Source organism: Aythya marila, assembly GCF_965140915.1.
Source record: "Aythya marila genome assembly, chromosome: 14".
NCBI lineage: Eukaryota > Metazoa > Chordata > Aves > Anseriformes > Anatidae > Aythya > Aythya marila.
In genome coordinates this window covers 14,714,072-14,732,933 of record NC_139055.1, presented here as the reverse complement: position 1 = coordinate 14,732,933, position 18,862 = coordinate 14,714,072, and the positions used below count along the sequence as shown (strand labels likewise).

The 18,862-nt window shown below is 46.0% G+C and overlaps 1 protein-coding gene across 1 annotated transcript in view; it reads right to left on the bottom strand.

The window, feature by feature from the left end:
- The window catches only part of ADAMTS2 (ADAM metallopeptidase with thrombospondin type 1 motif 2), a 177,527-nt gene extending 161,821 nt beyond the window's left edge, over positions 1–15,706 (bottom strand). The window contains exons 1-2 of the mRNA XM_082771292.1: positions 15,225–15,706; positions 14,177–14,538 (exon numbers count right to left, since the gene is read on the bottom strand). Of these exons, the coding sequence (XP_082627418.1) occupies positions 14,177–14,538; positions 15,225–15,315 (453 nt within the window). The 5' untranslated portion in view covers positions 15,316–15,706. The remainder of the gene's footprint in view (positions 1–14,176; positions 14,539–15,224) is intronic.
- Between the last annotated feature and the right edge of the window lie 3,156 nt (positions 15,707–18,862).

Below are 18,862 nucleotides of genomic sequence, written 5' to 3'. Positions count from 1 at the left end.
AGGAGGGATGTGGCAATAGGACTGTATTTAAAAGGTCCTGCCCCCAGCCACTTGTAATTCCTCCAGCACCCAAGTTCAACACAGCTGGTACTTGTGCCAGCGCAGCTGTGTGCTGGGCTCACCTGGAGACAACTTCACCAACCTGATTTACCCACTGAGGCTATTTAGCCAGACAACATCCAAACCTGGCCGAGTGGGATTAAGACAGACGATGCCCACCTGAAGAAGGCTCTGTTCAGTGGAGCAGGCAGCACTGCAAACACCACAGCTCGTTTTCTGTAGCCACTGTAATCAAATTAGCAAGAGAGATCACCGGCTATTTTTATAATTCAGGGTGGAGTGGAGGTTTCCTGCTCTCAGAACGTAGCCTGCTTGCTGCAGAAATTAATGAAGCATGAAACGAGCAACATGATGTTATGTAAACAGGGATATTAAAGCTTCTTCTGATACTTTTGGAATATCCATGCTGGCAATCCCGACCAAGCCACACAATGCCACTGCGTCATCTCTCACACAGCAGCATGTTTTAGCTGACTGGCACATTAAACATTAGAGCTTTTTGCCAAGTTTGACCACAGAAATCACATTCATATCCAACCAGTGCTGACTCAGCTGCAGAGTCACAGAATGCTTTTTTAAATTCCCCAAAGCCCAAGGAAAAGAGCCCGATCTGTGTTGCTGGTTTGGGCAGGGTTTTTATTCGGTACCAGCCCAGGCTGGCAGCTCAGCAGACTGGGAGACAACTTTCCTGAAACCAACTCTGGCTGAACGTAGAGAAGGAAGAAAATCCGAGATCGGGATGAGAGGTGCTTCAGTCCCATGTGGCTGGAGCCGTGACCCCTTCCTGTGGTGGAATCAGACACGGCAGCTCTGTTGGACACGTTGGTGATGAGCTCCAGCTCTCTGCTCCCCTCTGCCCCACGCTTCTGGGCAGCCCTGAGTCATCACAGGGACTTGGCTGTGAGATGCACCAAGCTGGGTTCGCTCTCAAACATTAATTATTGCAGCCCTGCCCTGCAGGCTAGCACTGGGGATAAATGGGGGCATCACTTCTTGCTTTGTTCTGCCCTCTGGATGCACTTGGTGAAGGAGAATATTCACTGACCAAGGATTTTGTTGTGAATAGCCCAGAAATCCGTGCTCTCTGCCCACGCCTGCGGCACGGGCTACTCATGAGCTATTATCACCTCAGCACTCCAGTGCCAGGGCTCAGCATCTTCCCTGCTAACAGGGATCAAACATCTCCAGCTGCTCTTTCCTTTGGCCTTTCTTCCATCCCAGCGCTCCCTCCCACCGGAGCACACACAAGGACACTGCCTTCTTGCTGCTCCCAACACCACGCTTCCCCGCAGGAACCATGGGGCATTTCTCTGCACCGAAGGGAATATTTCCAGCTCACGGAAGGACGAGCAGTGGGACACACCAGCTCGGTAGCTGCCTGTGGGGAGCGAGCCTTTCAGGCAATCTGTGTAGCTCTGGAATTCAAACCCTTGGGCTGTGGTGGAGCACGCCAACCACCTCCTGGCAGCGGTTACAGAGATGGCCAGTTGCTCTGCATTCCTCCACGAAGGAACGATGCTGAGGAAGTCCCTGGCTCTGTGAAGGCAGGGGATGGGGACCCACAGGCTCAGCTGTCACTCGGGCCACCTTCGGGGAGGACCAGTCAGTGTGATGTGCTGCCCAGGGCTTTCACAATTCAAGCAGCACCAAAAATCATAAATAGTACATTGGATTACCCAAGCAGTACCCTTGACAGAGGAAGTCTATTCCCAGAACAAACCATATTGCTCTCTGTAGCTGTCCCTTGAATCTCTGGCCAAATGCAGCAGGAACGGGAGCAAAAAAAGGAAATCTCTTTGTCAGGGACTGGGCCAGGCTCACGGTGCGATCTGAGCCACAGGCAGTGCTTGAAGGGTTTGGCCCAAAGGCTGCCCGCTTCTGTCTCTCTGCTCTGCCCCCACTTGGAAAGGCAGGGAAACATGAACAAAGCCAACGTGCAGGGATGCTAACGAAGCTTATGGAAACCAGCTGCTGAGCCGCAGCAGGACTTTCTGCATCAAACCTGGGGCAGCCTGCCCTGCTCCTGTGGGCAACGCCAGGGAGGAAGGACTTCTTTCGGATCAGCATGACAGAACACCCACGGAGATATTCACTGGGTGGCTGGCCAAAAGACCCTGAAGTTCAGAAGTCTCCATTTATTTGTTTGTTTGTTTGTTTTTGAAAAGGGTGGACAAAAGGCTGGCGAGGTAGCACTGAGCCAAACGGGCAGCTTTACGACAGGATGCTCAATGTGTGATTCCCTCCCCGTGTGCTGCTCCCTCACAGCACTGCAGCACCACGGCGAAGCTGTAAGGTCACCTTCTGCTAATTGCAAGTAGTCAAAAGTACAAGGCCACTACAGCATCTCAATACGATTTCCAAACCTAACTTTCCAGCTTGATAAAATGCTCCAGCACCTTCTAATCCACAATCAGTTGCCCTCTCTGAGTGCTAACAACTCCTCCATGAAGCAGCCCACGAAAGATCAGCACAGCCTCAAAAGAGACAGGGATCAGTTGACGTTCCCCATTCTTTCCGAGGATACTTTAAAGCATCTCATGATTTGTCACTGATAGCCTAGAGGTCACAAAGCAGCCTCAATTTATGAGGTTTTGTTTGGGGCTCTGCCTTTTTTAATTAAGGATGTGATGTCCTAAGAACGACAACAACAAATTTAAACTTTGGGATTTGGTAGACTCCTTGCAAATGTCGACGTTGTATTAAGTCAAAGCAATGGACTTAGTGGCGCGGAAGAGATATAAAGAGGATTAAATGTGACCTGATAGGTCTCTAACGTCAGTGACAAGTGATCTTAATATAAACAAATATAAAACAAAAAGAGAAAAAAACAACCAGTTTCCCACAGTGGGACAGCTAGAACATACCATAGTACTTGCAAGCAGTGATTCATTATTCCAAAATTGTATCCTTGGGTTAAAGATGACACAGAATCCGTTCTGGAAATGCACTTTAAAAGTGCTACCTAGGCACGACACTTCTTAAACCCGTAAGTTAAGGCAAACACCTCTCTGTTGTTCCAAAGGAAGACAAAATTGCCAGGAGCAGCTAAACCCTTCAAAGACCTAAGTGTATCCATCGTGGCCAGATTTCACATTATTAACACCATGTTTATTCAACAGTATTGCCGGTGGTGTCCTGATTTCTACAGGCTTGCATGATAACATGAAAATGTCACCAAAATTAGGTCAGAATGGTAATTCAGAGACAGGAGGCCATGGGGCCTTCAGTGAGCCCAAACCTGTGTGTGAGCACCCACAGCTCCTGCAGCTGAGCCTTGAACCCCCTGCCCCTTGGTGAGCAACGCCTCTGCGAGTCCTCCAACATGCCCGGATCACTGCTCTCTTCTTCCAGTGCATTTTGCTATTTCCAAATACGCAAACAAATCCCAAATACGTTCCTTTACCAAATCTCATGTTAATAGCTCACATGCATTCGCGGGTTTTGTGCGTCCTGCTGCCTCCCAAGCACAAGTGGATCTCTTTACAAACCACGACAGGCTGCAATTCAGACTGTCGGAGGAGGGCACGTCACCAGAAGAGTGTGAAAACATCTAATTACATGAGGCCAGGTCCTCAGCTAATGCAAACTGACAGAGCTCCCAGAAGCCCACGGAGACACGATGCTGCAGATTAGCAGAGGTTTGCCTGGTTATAATTGAGCAGCCCCAACTTGTGATTTTCCCACCTAGTGACAGATTGTTGGACTCCTGACCACCAGAATCTCACGGAGGGCACTGGGGAGTTGAAAGCAGCTTGCATCAGAGAAAAGTAAACTCCGGTTTGGTTGGACACGTATTTGGGATCCAGCTGAATTATCAGAAAAGCCTGTTGAAGAGATGTGCAGTTAGCGTTTTTCTCACACAATTTGGGCGTTTTTTGGTTGGGGGAGCTGGGTGGGCAGACTCAGACAGGAGGAAAACCTTGTTCCTTTCTGGCCCCATCTTCATAGAAGAGCTGTCAGAGCGAGCCTGCAGATTCAAGGCAGCTGGAATTGCCTCATCCTCCTGGCATGGACACGAGGAGGGTTTCTCCTGCTCCCTCCCCCCTCGCTTAATGCATCGCCTCTTCTGTGGTGGGGATGTGGTGTGAGGCAGAAGGGGAAGAAGCTTTAGCAGAGCTATTTCAGTTGTAGGAGCACACAGTTCTGTCCTGGTCATCCAGCATACGGGATATAAACAGCAATGGAAGAGCTGCACTTGAGCCTCTCGCACTCAACTCCCTCACCACCACCGCACCAGGGGACAGAGAACAAGGTGACAGCCAAGGTTATAAGCTGGAATACTTGATGGCCTCCTTTTTGTCCCAAATTCTTTGCTAATCAACCTGCCCCTACAAAGCCAAATGAAGCCAGTGAAACTAAACTGACTTCAGCAGCTTTGGAGCAAACCCAAAGATCAGCTACTCGCATTGGGACTTTCCAGGCGTTTATGCAAAATGATGCTGGACCATGACACAGGAATTGACAAGGATCTATTTTTACTTTGCGATTCTCTGCTTGGAGAAATGCAAGATTATCCTGTATTTTCATAGGTCCAGCATTTTTACTGTATAAGATGCATATGATTATTGTTGGGCTTAATTTGACTGCAGTGAAATGCCTAAAAACTTTATTTTCACAGTAAATTCACTACCCGACTGAGGAGTGCCAATGAATTCTCTTTTCTTTCTTTGCTTGTCCATTACTTACCCAGCCTGAGTTTCATATTTCTCTTTCAGAGCGGCAATTCATCCCTTGATTAATCACATTTTTACACTTACTGCTATGTCAGCCTTAATGTGCCATAACTTTGCAAATATTTAATATTGACAGACACCTCCAGCACTTATTTGGTGATTCAATACTTTGGCTTAGGAATGAATGCTGGATCCGCCATATTCACAACGAAGCCTAAAACTATTGGGAAACTCTGATTTCAAGCTTTGTTATAAATCTGAAATCAAGCCAAATTCACCCCTACAATTTCTTCATCCCTAAGCACTTGATTTGTATTGAACTGAGGTGGTGTAAAATTTGGGCTTCTAGGCTTTGGGTTTTTTGTTTTGAGTATTTGTATGCCATAGGTAAAAGTCTGTGACTTTAGTTAGGATCACAGTGCCCTACAGAGAGAGATTTTGAAAAGTTTCAAAGCCATGTTTTTAATCTACCTATTACTTACTTTAAGTATATGAAAATTTTTAGACATTTTCAGCCTTGCAAGTTCCACAGACTGCCAGCTTCCAATATAACTTCTGTCACGTGAGAGAGTGTTGGCACATGAAAGACTCTTGGCCCAGCTTAGCTGTCTTCATCATCAGGTAGTGATTTATTTCTCAAAGACTGTTTTTTAAATACATTCTGGTTTGCAGAATGCTTTCCAAACAACATCTTTCACATTCCTTCCACAGTTCCTCTGCTTGGGGAAAGAAAAAAGCCCAGCAATGCTAATGCTTTGAGGAATCAAAAAGTGTATTCTTCTGCATACGAATTGGATGAACGTGATTTGCCCAGAAGTCATGATTTAGAACAAATAAAACCACTATTAAAACAGCAACCACAGCCTGTGCTGCCACCTATCCTTAGTTAATCTCTGCATTTTCTGTCGACTCTTTTTCTACTTGGGAGCAACAGGCGCTGTCCTGGGAGGTCTCCCTCCCTGCTGATGCAAGAGCCACAGACGCCAGCCCTTGCAGCAGGCTCAGGAGCCATAGGAACTGGCTTTTAGTGCTGGGTTTTGCACATGGGGGAAATATTAGCAAGGGTAGCAAGTCTTTAGACTGAAGCCTGTGCTCTCCCCTCTTCTAAATTCTATCATTTTACTATGTTCATATTAAAATTTAGATGGGTTATTACTATGTTTAGCTCCTGAAATATTTTGACGCCCAAGAAAATAGGCCTTTTCTTTCCTGTTAGACTTGACAAATTATTTTGACTTTCTCCCTCCAATACTGAGCACAGTACTCAGTGCCTGGTGACAGAAGGCACCTGTTCACCCCTACAACTTGAAAAAGAAACTCCTCCAACTGTTCAAGAGCAGCACAGAACCTGGAGCCTGGGCGTGCAGTGTGAAGGTGCCTTATCCACAAGGATAGCAATGATATTCATTGACTCTCTCTCATTACAGGATTAGTAAATTTCATGCTTAATTTCAGCAGAAAATGGATTGCAATCTGTCCCCTGAGGTTCACCGGGCTAGAGGTTAAATGCTGGAAAAAAGTGGTCTGTCCATGCAATGAAATTCAAACACAGAGGTGAAACTACAGGAGAAGTTCGCTTCCTTCCTCCTGTCATTCCCTTTAATGTGGCTTTATCGATACCTCACCCTATGAGAAGAATAATGATAATGTTGTACTTTGCAGGTATAAGATTCAGAAAGTATCTGAACCTGGGCAATTTCAACCTTTGAATTCTCCATGGAATGATACGCAAGGGAAGAATTAATCGTATTTATTTATTTTGAAGATAAAGGTCACAAATGCAGGAATAAAGAGGGAAAGACATTAAATTTGACATAAACCAATATAAAGGGAGTAAGAAAGAATATAGCTGTGAAGGGAGCACTGATAAAGCTCCAACGGAGGTGGAATTTTATTGTAAGGTAGAGAAAAACCAAGCACAGCTACAAAGGGGAAAGCCACAAAGCAGAACAATAAGTTCCTCCAAAACTGCAGATCCAACTTGTGATGCTCAAAGACACAAGCCACGCTCCCCTGAACAGACTTGTTTTCAAATCCTGAGAACAAGGCTGTGGTTTAACAATGCAGCATCAGTCCACCTGCTACCTAAGGAGCCATCTCACTTTTCCTCTCGCGCTCAGCTGAGGATGTTCCTGCTTTCATCCCTGTGCCTGTACAAACGTCTGTCTCTTTCCACAAGGAACCAGGTCAGGCAGCTGAACTGGGAGGCTCCAATTCACTGGTTCTGCCAACCACCCCCAGCCTTACCGTGGAGTAAGAAGCAGCCTGGTGCAGGACCAGCAGCACACCATGGAACAACACAGCCAGGGGAGCAGCATCACCCTCTGGGCATCAATGATGTGTCAAGAGACCCATCCGCACTGGGAAATGGCACCTTCAAAACAATGTATGGGGCTGATTTTCACTGCTCTGCTGGGCTTCGAGTCTTCAAGAGATGCAATTTCTGTCTCTGTCTTTTGCTTGAGGAAAACTCTTACTTGAAACACTTAAACAGAAAGTTTCTTAAAGATTTTTTTAAATAAAAAAAAAATCAATGCTGAGATTCACATTTGTGATACAGAAACTCCGGGTTTGAGGCAAGTACCAGACATTTCGAGACCTGGGAATAACTCAGAAGATCTATAGTGGAGACTGTGATTTAGATATGAGGAAGCAACATGCTCTTCAGCACTTGAAGAGGATACTCTTCTTTTCAATGTTACAGTTTAATGGAATGGTGCTGAAAATAGCGGGTGAGATGTAGGCCTTTCATTTCGCAGACTATTAAAACTGGGAACCTGCTGTGTCAAGACTCTGCAAACAAAGATGAATTTAAAACACACACAGATAAAGGGGCTAAGGAAAGCAGATGTAATGTGTTAAAGAACTTGCTGAAACTTTGGAAGAATGGAAGCAATAAAAGGAGAAGGTGATCTGAAAAAGAGGGTGTGCACATCAGAGCAGGAAATAAAACCAGAATGCAATTTCATGCAACCCCCTCCAAGAGACTGAAGACCTGCTCCCTGATTCTCTGTTTTAATCAGGCCCAGTACGAGAAGTGTCCTAGCTGAATGTGCAATTAAGTAATGGCATGACCTGCTTACAGAGCAACCGTCACCAGTAATAAAAAGGGTTCAGAAATGGGTCAAATAAAATACTAGCGCGATGTGTGGAGGAGAGGTCCTGCTCCCCACAACAGCAGGAACTCTGGCTGATCCAAACAACTATTTTGCAGCTTTCTGCAGGAAAAGGTATACCTATAATTAACTCAAAACGTGGGAATGCCTCCCCATTTGCAGGAATGTGTACTATTAGATTCTGGAACATCTTTCCACACCGTGGAAGCACTGAGCTAGTAGCTAAATAAGCTAACAGCATCCTTCAAAGGACACGTCTTTGGAAACTGAAGAGGGACAGACTTCTGGAAACTGCTTACCCCAGAAAGTAATTATGACCTTATCAAAATTAGTTACTATATTTGGGTCTTTCAAGATGGAAAGCAGAAGGAGCCATTAGGCACATTTTCTTGGATGTACGTGGTTTAATATTCTGGTTGGAGAACTAGTTCTTGTGTCACCGAAAAGAACAGCACTGTTGAGATACCACCACAAGGAGGACAGCATGAGACAAGGTCAGGTAAAACAAGAGGAAAGACCTGTCTGTTATCCATAGGCCTACAACATACCACAAAGATACCAGCTTTGATTGCCTGAGGATTTTCTGTCCAGATGGTGCCCACCTGTATGATGTCAGAAGTTACTTTGCCCTCAGCTAAAACATAGGTGAGATAATCCACGCACAGAAGAGGCAAAGGAAAAAAAAAAAAAAAAAAAAACAGTACTTACTGATGAGAAATTCTCTTTTAAGGAGAGCAAAATGAGGATAATTTACTCCAGTTAGAGGCTGAATCATAGTGTTTACATTCTCTGTATTTCAGGCTATAACTCAAAAGGAAAAGTCTCTGCAATTACAAAGCAGAAGAGGCTGTCTAACTAGGCTACTGTTGGCCAAGGACATGAACAGTAGAAACCCAGAGAATGGATTAGGAAGTAAAGTCTCTGTCCAGTGAAAATACATGGAGGGGCTTGAGTGTGAGGCATCAAAACCGCTCCATCGCTTTCTGTCAGGTGATGCAGGTCTTTTATAAAACGTGTGTGAATGGTGATGTGCACTCAGACTCTGATTCTGCTGAAATTTACACACGTGCTTGGCTTAAACAAGTTGAGAGCCCAACTGAATTTGAAAAACCATGTGTGTAAACAGAGATCCCACTCTAATCACCTGCAGAGCAAGGGCTGCTGTTTCTTAAAGAGAATTGCTTTTAAGTTTTGTTGTACCATGTGTCACAGGAATTACTTGCATTTCTCCTGCCACTGTGCTATAGTTTCACTTGTCTACAAAGCAAAAAGCCTACAGTGCTTTTTGCCATTGCACAAAAAGTAAGTGGCAACTTTGGTTTGATTTTGTTTTAATTTAAAGCAAAACGCTACAAAGTGAAGAGATTCTATACGCCAAATTTTAATCCACTGAAAATGAATGCTTCGTAGTCATAATACAAAGGCTAAGAACTCAGAATACAAAAAAATTTACTGGAATTAGTTGTAGCAGGCATCTGTTTTAACCATCAAGCACTGGACTTGAGCAGACTTTGAAGACAATATTGTGCTACCTTGAGTTCTGCTTTTTTTCTCCATCACAAACCAATGAAATTCAAAAAACAGATAAAAGAGAAACAAAACTGAATTGTAAATCCATATGAAAGCAGGAGATGGATGTCTGAATGGAAAAATAACAGTTATATAAGCATATTTGTCTTCTCCTGTTGCATTCATTGTGAGCAGAACCTTCACCCTCATACCCAGGTAAATCAGAGGATCTCGCTAAACTAAGCTAGGTTCAACTTCAGCTCTGCGGCCAGTTTCAGGAAGGCATCTCTACCTGGAAGGTGCTTACGAACATAACCTTAAAGCTCACTGACTCCAAAGACCTCAAGCACATGCTCAAAGTTAAGCAGGATTATACTAAACAAGGACAGATTTCACAATGTGTTTAAACGTCTTCAGGAGCGCAGCGAACACGGCAGGAAGGACAGGGGGAATTATCCCAGGAAGGAGAGAGGTGAACGTTTCACCTAGGGAGTCCGAATGGCTCTCAGGAAACACCACGGACTGACTCTGGACCCTGGACTCCTACATTTACAATCTACATACGTGCCTGGAATTAGATCATACGAACACCCCTGTGTAAAATAAAGGCTGCAGAAAATACAAATATTCCATTATCTGATTTTAAAACAGTAAAGAAAATACTAATAATGCAACTAATACATAAAGTCTTGGGACAATTGCCACTTAACACTTGACAATAAGCACTTAACAAGAGCCAAAACACCAGCCAATTCCTGAAGATTCATGACTGGTGTGAATGTATCACCCTGAACCCACCCAGGTCAGCTCAGTACTACAGCTACAATTAGTATTGGGCAAGAGTCTGAGAAGGACGCTGGCTTCCCAAGCATTTCTAGAAGAAATAGCATCTGGGCAAGCAGCCAGCCAACAGGCTTCTCTCGAACGGTTTGTGAGAGTTATTACAGTATCCAGTAGAGACTGAAATGTTGTAGGGCAAACCCTGCCTATTTCATCCCCTAAGAAATACTTAATGCCAGTCTTAATGTTAAGGTGACTGTGGCCTGGTACCCCCAAACAGAATGCATGAAACATGATGCATATAGCTCTATTTCACAAATGTTGACAAACCTGCCCTTTTCCAGGCAATAAATCTGGAAGGGCTGCCATAATCCTAACTCTTTATTATCTTATGGCATTTTTACAGCCTCCAAGTCCTTCCCCTTCACAACTAACCCTCGAGGAGAACAGCCAGCTCCCTTGGCCTCCAGCTGCATCCCCAAGTAAGGGCCTGGCCAAGGTCCATGAACGTACTCAAAGTGCAAAATCTTCCACATCAGCCTCCAGCCAACAGCTGCCCATGTTGGTTTTGCCCACTTTGTGGAAAATTAGTTCGAATTCTATCACACCAATCAAAGTGATACCAAGTTGTTTGGAATGTTTTTAACTTAAGTTTTGTGAAAGCTTTCACTCTTTTCTTTATATGGTAAAACTCACATCTGTAATTCAAAGAGCTGTTAAAAAACCTATTGATTAGCTTTAACCTTCTAATGATTTGTAAAGACCCATATGAGCTCTGGAAACACACCTGGATTGCATACTTCAGAAGTCCTCTTCATCTGTCTCTGATTTGATTTTTAAGTCAATATTAGTAGTTTTGTCATTGATTTCTGTTAGAGAAAACTGAGAGGCCCCGATCCAACTGTGCATCTCCTCGGTCAGGGCAGCAGATAAGGCTGCACATGCATTCACTGTACCTTTTAATTTTTTAGAATGGCTGTGGATTAAAAACCTTCACCATTTATAGTACAGTTCAGAAATCTGTTCACAGATCTACTATTTTCATATAAATCCATTCCAACAGCCTCTCATTCTGGCAATACCAGCAACACCAGACTCTTCTCAGACAATAATTGGAAAATAAGACACATTTGGCAGTTAAGTGCAAACCAAAGGGGATGTTCTGAGGAAATAACATCAGAAGTTGGCAAGGTGGTAGATGCATTCACTGACTTGAACTAGATTCAGTCAGCAAAAGTTTGCAATGTAAAGATCAAAGTATGAAACTTTAATTCAAACATTACTTCCACCTTAATGTCCGCATGTAAAAGCTGGAAACCCATCAGAAGCATGGGCAGATGTCAAACCACCTTTACAAGCAGGCACTTCAAGAAAATACTAGTCATTAGATGAAGCAAGTTTTGACAAACTCTACCCCCTGTCTGTTGACATCTCAGTTGTCACAAAGCTCCACCATCCCTATCTCCACAGTAGCCTACAAAATGAGATGGAAATGCTCAGGATATGTTAAGAACGTTGGCATGTACATCATTAAGCAGCTGAAAGAAAACGCATGAGGCTTCCCAATTTCTCCACTGGGGTAAACTAGATACGAAGCAAAAAAGAGACATACAAAACCAGTTGGGAATAGCCTTGCCCATTTCTTCATTCCCATCTGAAATACCAATAAACCCAAAAGAAACATATGGGCCAGTGGTCTTTAAGAATGCCTCATTAGAGATGTCTTGCTCCAGAGACTCTCCAATGCTCCTTGCAAACATGAGAAATAAAAAGGTAAACTAAGAGAGAGTTAAACTCAGTTTTAACGTGTTAGTTCTCATTACTTCTGACCATAGACCGGTGACTTTTGGAGAACTGCTAGAATCATTTCTTGGAGTTTGTGTAATTCTATTGATATCTGTTTTAAACTCTTCCCCAAGAAGAAAGAAACATGGATGGAATGGGTAGAGATGGAACATAGTACCCAGGGGATCAGGGTTCAATTTGTTGTTCCACAACAGATTTAGTGCACAATCTCAGGGAAATCACTAAGGCCAGATGCCTAAAGGTATTGAGGTAATGCTTCCTGCACTATGGTTTCAGGGACTTGGGCAATAACAAACATGGTCTCTGCCTTGCAACATTTGCAATGTAGATACTCACTAGAGGAGAGCAGCAAACTCTTTACAAACGCATTAACAGCAGCACAGAAGTTGTAGCACCATGTGAAAACCAGCAGGACTTCCAGATTAGAATGTGGCAGCTGTCAGTACCACACTCCCCCACTAGACCATGTCTTCTCCTTATTCTTCCAATGGACAACGAAAACAAGAATACCAGGAAGAATCAGGCACACAGGTTGTGGATGCAAGCTGAAAACTGAAATTCTGGTGGTAGCTTTCTAGATTTTAGCCATTAATGAGTGCCATTGAGTTGAGGACTCGCTTCTTTCCTTTGCATTTGAGAAGGTGCTTCCAACTGTGCCAAGACCAGCACTTTATAGACACTTTGTCATTTACCCATGCAACACAAGACCTTAGACCTATATCCATACTTTTGACCTTTTGGACCTTTTTGGACTTTCTTTGGACCTTTTACCCATACTTTGGCCTTGACTCTTGCTATATTTTACCATAGCTCTTCCAACATGCATGGAGTCCACGCTCTGGGTAACAGCGTGCAGATGAAGTAACCAGCTTCCCCACTGCCCTCCCAGTCAACTCCAGCACTGAAAAGAAGAGCCAGCACAAGGTAGGCTGCAGCTGTCATGGGATTCTCCTCCACCTTTCAGCACAGGGAAGAAGAGCTTTGGCTCTGAGCTGGTTCTGCAATGCCCACAGCAAGTGTATTTTGCCCTACACAAAATTATCCATGCTAGGTATAGCAAGACCAAAGTACTTCTGCTTCCCCACCAAAGGTAGGCCTGTAGGCTTGTATTCTGCTTTCTAAATTGCTCTTCTTGCACAACACTGGTGTTCCTCTTGCCCTTAAGACAGCTGTCCACATCAAACAGTTACAACATTAAAACCTGCTTCACAAAACAGGAATGTACATGGCGAGGAGAAACCACAAGAAAGGAAAGAGTAAAGGCAAAAGTATTTGGTTCCCTTCCATTCTCAGATAGCCAACGCACTATTCCCATACATGTTATCTTCTTGGCACAGCAAGTGAACAACTTCCTATGATTAAATAAATAAAAATACAACTGATTCATACTGGCTTTTTTATGCAGAGAACAGAGTGCATTAACATTCAGTAATCTCCAAATTATAAACTCTAAAGGGTACAGCAAGAAAATATTGGCTAGATGAGCTGTTCATTATCAAAAATATAGTCTTTTCTCACTAAACAAATTGCTAGGCAGTAATCATCGTTCAAATGATAGTACAATGGTTTAGGATGCCAGGCACAAACAGTTACCATTGGACTGCTGAACATGCACTCCAGAACAGAAAACTGCAGCAAGTTTTAAAACTCCCAGCCTTGCAAAATGAATCACAGGGAGCTGTTTCACTTGTAAACTCCAACTCTTTTGAGACTTCCCATCAATCACTTGATTAGGCAATAAAACTCACTGAGTGAAAGATCTATGAAGAAAGCCTCTGAATAAATTTAATTTCTTCCAGGGCAAAAACATATCTTACCTATGCGATTTGTTTGCAGGGCAGCCCAGCCCATTATTCAGGATTAAGTCTTCTAAAATTTCTCTTTGCGGACTGGAAGTGAAAAGCGGGAGAGGATTTCCAGAACATGACATTTCATCCTGTTTCCAAAGTGTCAGATACCTCAAGTAACTTTACCACAAATCAACACAAATCTTGGCTTCAGCTGCGCTGTCACAGAGTAGCTACCGCAGAGCATGTGCTCAAACTTCTAGTGCCACTGTCTGTAAAGAAGAGCCTGGTGCAGCGCAGCTATTCCCACACTAGGGAACATTAGTTAATTTGCATTCACAGTTACCATATGAGGTGCGAGTTTATGGCAGTCCACACATTTTATATTTAAATACTGTAGGAAATTAATGTAATTATCTTAGATGTAATAACAAAAGTAACTTACCAACCCGTCGCAATTGCTGATAGCAACCGAAGCGTTTGGCAGGTCAGTGATATCCCCAACATAGAGGCAATTCCCATAGAGAGGTTCGATGTGAGTCTCGTCAGAGTCCTCCTGCCATTCAACTGTTGCTCCGGGGGCAACGAGCCTGGAGTTCGGCCGCAACCTGAAGTGAAACTCTCTTCCAAAAACGGTGACATTGTAAAATATTTGCTCGTTCCCTGCTTCGCGTTGCAAGTCCTCCGCAGCCCTCCTGAAGCGTGCTTTCGGCGGTCCGGACACCAGGTGGGACAGGAACCTGCCCTGGGAATCGGTGCTGGTGGGGATGACGAGGCTGTACTCCTCTATATTCCTCGAGATCGGATCTTTACGGGGAGAAAGGAGAGAGACACTCGAACTAAACGCATCCTGACGCCGCGGGATTTTGTTACTCCATAATTCATTAGCCCGGCAGCCACTTACATAAGGCAGACGGACACGGCGCTCCGCGCGGGCTGAGCACTTCGCTCGGCGGCGTGAAGCGCTCCGAGTTCATCCCAACTCGCCTTTGGGTGCCCACAGCCGCCGGCAGCCCCCCGAGCCTGTCACCCCTCAGGGACCCTCAATGCCGGCCATGCAGCGGGGTCCCGGTCCCCCCGTGTCCCTCCCGGTGTCCCCTCCGGGCTCCGCGGGCGGGCAGCGCTGAGGGGACGGCTCTGAGGCGCTCGGGGGGTGACCGGGTGGGCAGCGGGAGCCCCGAGCTGGTGACGGGGACGGGCGGCAAGCGGCGGTGGCAGCCCCGGGACTTTGGGACGGGGCAGGAGGATGAGGATGAGGATGAGGAGGATGAGGAGGATGAGGCAGGCGAGCAGCCGGGTGCCGCATCCCGCCCGGACAAGTCCCCGTTTGTGTGAGGGGCAGGGGCACGGCGGCGGGGCTCCCCGTCCCTTCCCCGCCGGCAGCGCGGCCGCCCCGTCCCCTTTCCCTTCCCCTTTTTCCCCGGAGCCCTGTCAAAAGTCCCGGCGGCCGAAGTTGCAGGAAGGTTCCTCACACACACACACACACCCCTTACCTGAGTGCCCGGGCGGCCGCAGGGCAGCGACGGGCAGGGAGAGAGCGCAGCAGCAGAGCAGGACGCAGGCGAGCCCCGCGGGAGGCTCCATCTCGACCGGCCCGAGGCGGGGAGCGGCACCGGGGGCTGCCCTCAGCCGAGCCGGGCCGGGCCGGCGGCGGCCGCCCCCCCCGCTGCCTCTTCTCCCCTCAGCGCTGCCCCGCCGCCGCCGCCGCCGCCTCCTTCCCCTTCAGCCCAGCCGCAGCGGCGGTGGCGGCCGCGCTCGCGGCTCGCAGCGAAGCAGAGACACCAGGAGGCGGCGGGGGTATAATACCGGGAGCGCGGGGCGTGCGGGAGGGAAGGCGGCCTGATTGACACAGCCGCTGCCACACGGCGCTCGGCCCGAGGGGAGCGGGGACTGCCCGCGCCCAGCCCCGCGCCCAGCCCCCGCCCGCCTCGTCCAGTTCCCTTCTGCTCCGTTTTTGCTCCTTTTTTTTTTTTTTTTTTTTTTTTTGCCCCGGTTTTGTTCCATTTTGTCCCGTTCCGAGCCGGGCCGGCCCCCCCCCCCCCCCGCAGCCCCTGAGGTCGGCGGGTTAGGGTTGAGGAGGCGGCCCCGCGCCCCGGGCTGGCTGAGGAGAAGTTAGGGCGATTCTCGCCGCAGCCCCCGGGGCCGTCGAAAGCCCGGTGGGAAATGGAAAAAAAATAGATGAAAATAAAAATAAAAGTGCCAGCGACCCCGGCAGGGCCGGACCGGGGGTGGCCGCCGGCTGAAGGCGCTGCCCCGAGTAGCCAAAGCACGGGGAAAGGATTTGGGGTGGCTGGTGGCAAGCCTAAAAATCCATGCTGCAAAGCCATCTTCTGTCAAGTAGCTGCAAGATGGAGAGAGAGACCCTGGAAGCATCCAGGAATGCTATAAATACAAGATAGAAGGAGATTTTTTAAATAATTAAATAATAAAGAGTGGCCTTTATGCGGGAAAAAAAAAAAAAAAAAAAAAAAAAGTTATATTTGTTTCCATATGGCCAGGATAAATGCCATATCGCTTATTCCTTTTGGATAATGTATATATTTACTCAGCTGCAACATTATTGGGATCATTTGCTGCTTTCATCGTTTTACTCCGTAACCTTGCAGAATCCCCAAAGCCCTTCCCGTGCCCCCTCAAAGCGGGCACGCGGTGCCCTCCTGCAGGAGGCTGGTGCTCTGCCAAGGAATTTTCCTGGGTATCCTTCACTATTCTTGCTCCAATGCGACTACAGTTCCAATTAATGCCTTTCGTCCCCATATTATGGCCACAGCTGAAGGGTATACAAGAAAAATAACAGTGCTGCTTAATGCCAGTGCCTGGGTTTTATGGACCCCAGGTCTGAGCAACTATGGCAGAGCGTGACTTTCTGCTGGCGTGGTTTGATGTTCTCGTTTGATTTTCCCAGTTTTTAGGTTAAGGATAAAAAGGGAAAGATCATTCTGAATAATGGAGTAGATCAATTTGTGCATTACATTCAAACATCCCTTTATCTTTTTAAATGACCTCTGCTTGGGTTGGCCGTCAGTGCTGGGCTTCTCCCAGTTCTTCCTTTTGGTTTGTTTTTCCGTTGGCTCGTTTTTTGTTTTGTTTGTGAGTCCATATTGAGCAGCTTCTCTTAAAATCTCATATACTTTCATCAGTACACAGCTGGGAAAGTTCCAACTTCATTTTTATTGGACTTGTATTTTAAGCTGATGATGTGGCTTTTTTATGTTCCATCCGTCCCATCCTGCTCAAATTGAAATAACTTCTGCTCATAAACTTGAAAGGGAGAGGGGCCGGCCTTATATTTGAAATCAAAGTTCTTATTTGTATATGATGCATCCAGAGGAAAAAAAAAAAAAAAAAAAAAAAAAAAAACAGGGAGACAGTGTATATTATAGAAATACAAAACACAGCCTGGCCAATAGTTCTACTAATTAAGATGGATTTTAGTTCTTGAAAAAACTGAAGGTTAGAAAGTATGCTTTAATATGGATAACAGCTGTACTGCAGAGTAATGATATAAACAAAAAAGAATCAGTAACTGCCTCCGCGGAGAAGTTTATTCCTACACAGAAACCAAGTTCTATGTGCATGTCTTACTATGTGCATGCCTTACTATCTTACCCCATGTGGCCCAGAACCAAAAACTCCGTGGGTTCCATGGGCTGGTGGAGCTCTTTCACAACCTTCTTTATAAATTTTAATTTTCTTTTGAAGAAAAAAAAAAAAAAAAGGAAAAAAAAAAGGAAAAGAAAACAGAACTAGTGTCAAACAATAGAGCCAGATCTGCAGTTGGTAAAGATTGTGCATCCACTGAACTGACTGGAATAAATCCTGGTCCCCACTGAATGATGTTGGTGAGAGCTTTGCTGTTGACTTCAGTAGAGCCAGGATTTTATGCGAGAGATTCACAGCGCCAACTTAGACCAACTGAGGATGTGCCACATGGCACAGCAACGGGCCCGTTATCCTTCCAGAGAAACTACGGATCCAAGTTTGATCCAGAGGAGGTGGTCCAAAGCCTGCCAGGCACTGCAGAGCCTGAATGGGTGAAATTCAAGAAGAAAAGAGAAGTTCCTCACCCTGCTCTTACACCACCATAGCAGAGAAGTTCAGGGACATCCCCTCCCCAGAACTAGTTCTCCATTTCCTAAACTCCTCACTTGGTATTCTTGATGCAGACAACTGAGGTTGCTGCCTGGGTTTCCAGGGAAGGGCCCTGCCATGGCTGTCTCCAGAAGGATGCTTCACATTTTTTTAGGATGAACCAGAAAAGCTCATCATGAAATGTACTGCGGCATTACTCACACTTACAAACCTCTCAATTAATTGGTGTGAACGGAGCCGTATCATGGTTATTTTACTGGAATGAAGGGAGGAGGACCAGATAGGGGGGCTCTGCTCCAATAGTTTGATCTGAGGGTGTGCCTGTGCTGCTGTCAAACGTGACTGTGATGACACAGACGTTTGCCTTGGCTGGAAACAGGCACACAGAAAGGAAAAAATGATGCTCTGTGTCCTGAGTGAACACCTAGTCTGAAGGAGAGGGCTTCCAGCATCTCATGCTGACATGCCCACAGCAGCTTTAAACAAGCTAGCCGAGACACAAACAGCTCTGTAAGTGAAGCAGTCCAGAGTTCAGCACAGACTGCCTGCCTGAATATTCACCTGGATTTACGGATCTTGTCCGCACCACGTTTGTGCAATCTGTTCCTGTTCCAGCCTGGGTACACGCATATAAACTGCAGTCAGACCTTGCCTGTGGAGATGTTCTCTCTACATTTAATTTTGCTTGGTAAAATGAAAAGATCCTGGGTATACATCACCAGCTACTGCTCTGAAAGTGTTTAAAAAACACGTAACTAACTATACATCACAACTAGAAACCTTGTCTCTGAGATTCCTAAGATTTCCTGCTGCTTTCAAGGGAAAATGCTCGCGTTAGCTGGGCTTGGGGGGGAGAGGATGGACTGCAGCACTCTGCCTTCTTCACAGGGCATGTGATCAACCTGAGCAGGTAACCTGGAGCCTGCCAACAGCCTTTGTGATCCAAAATGGTCCAAGCTCTCAGGCAGAGCTCCCCAAAAGGAGAGTTCTCATTTCTGACCTCCTCACTGGGAATGTGAGCAAACATCTGCAAAGGACT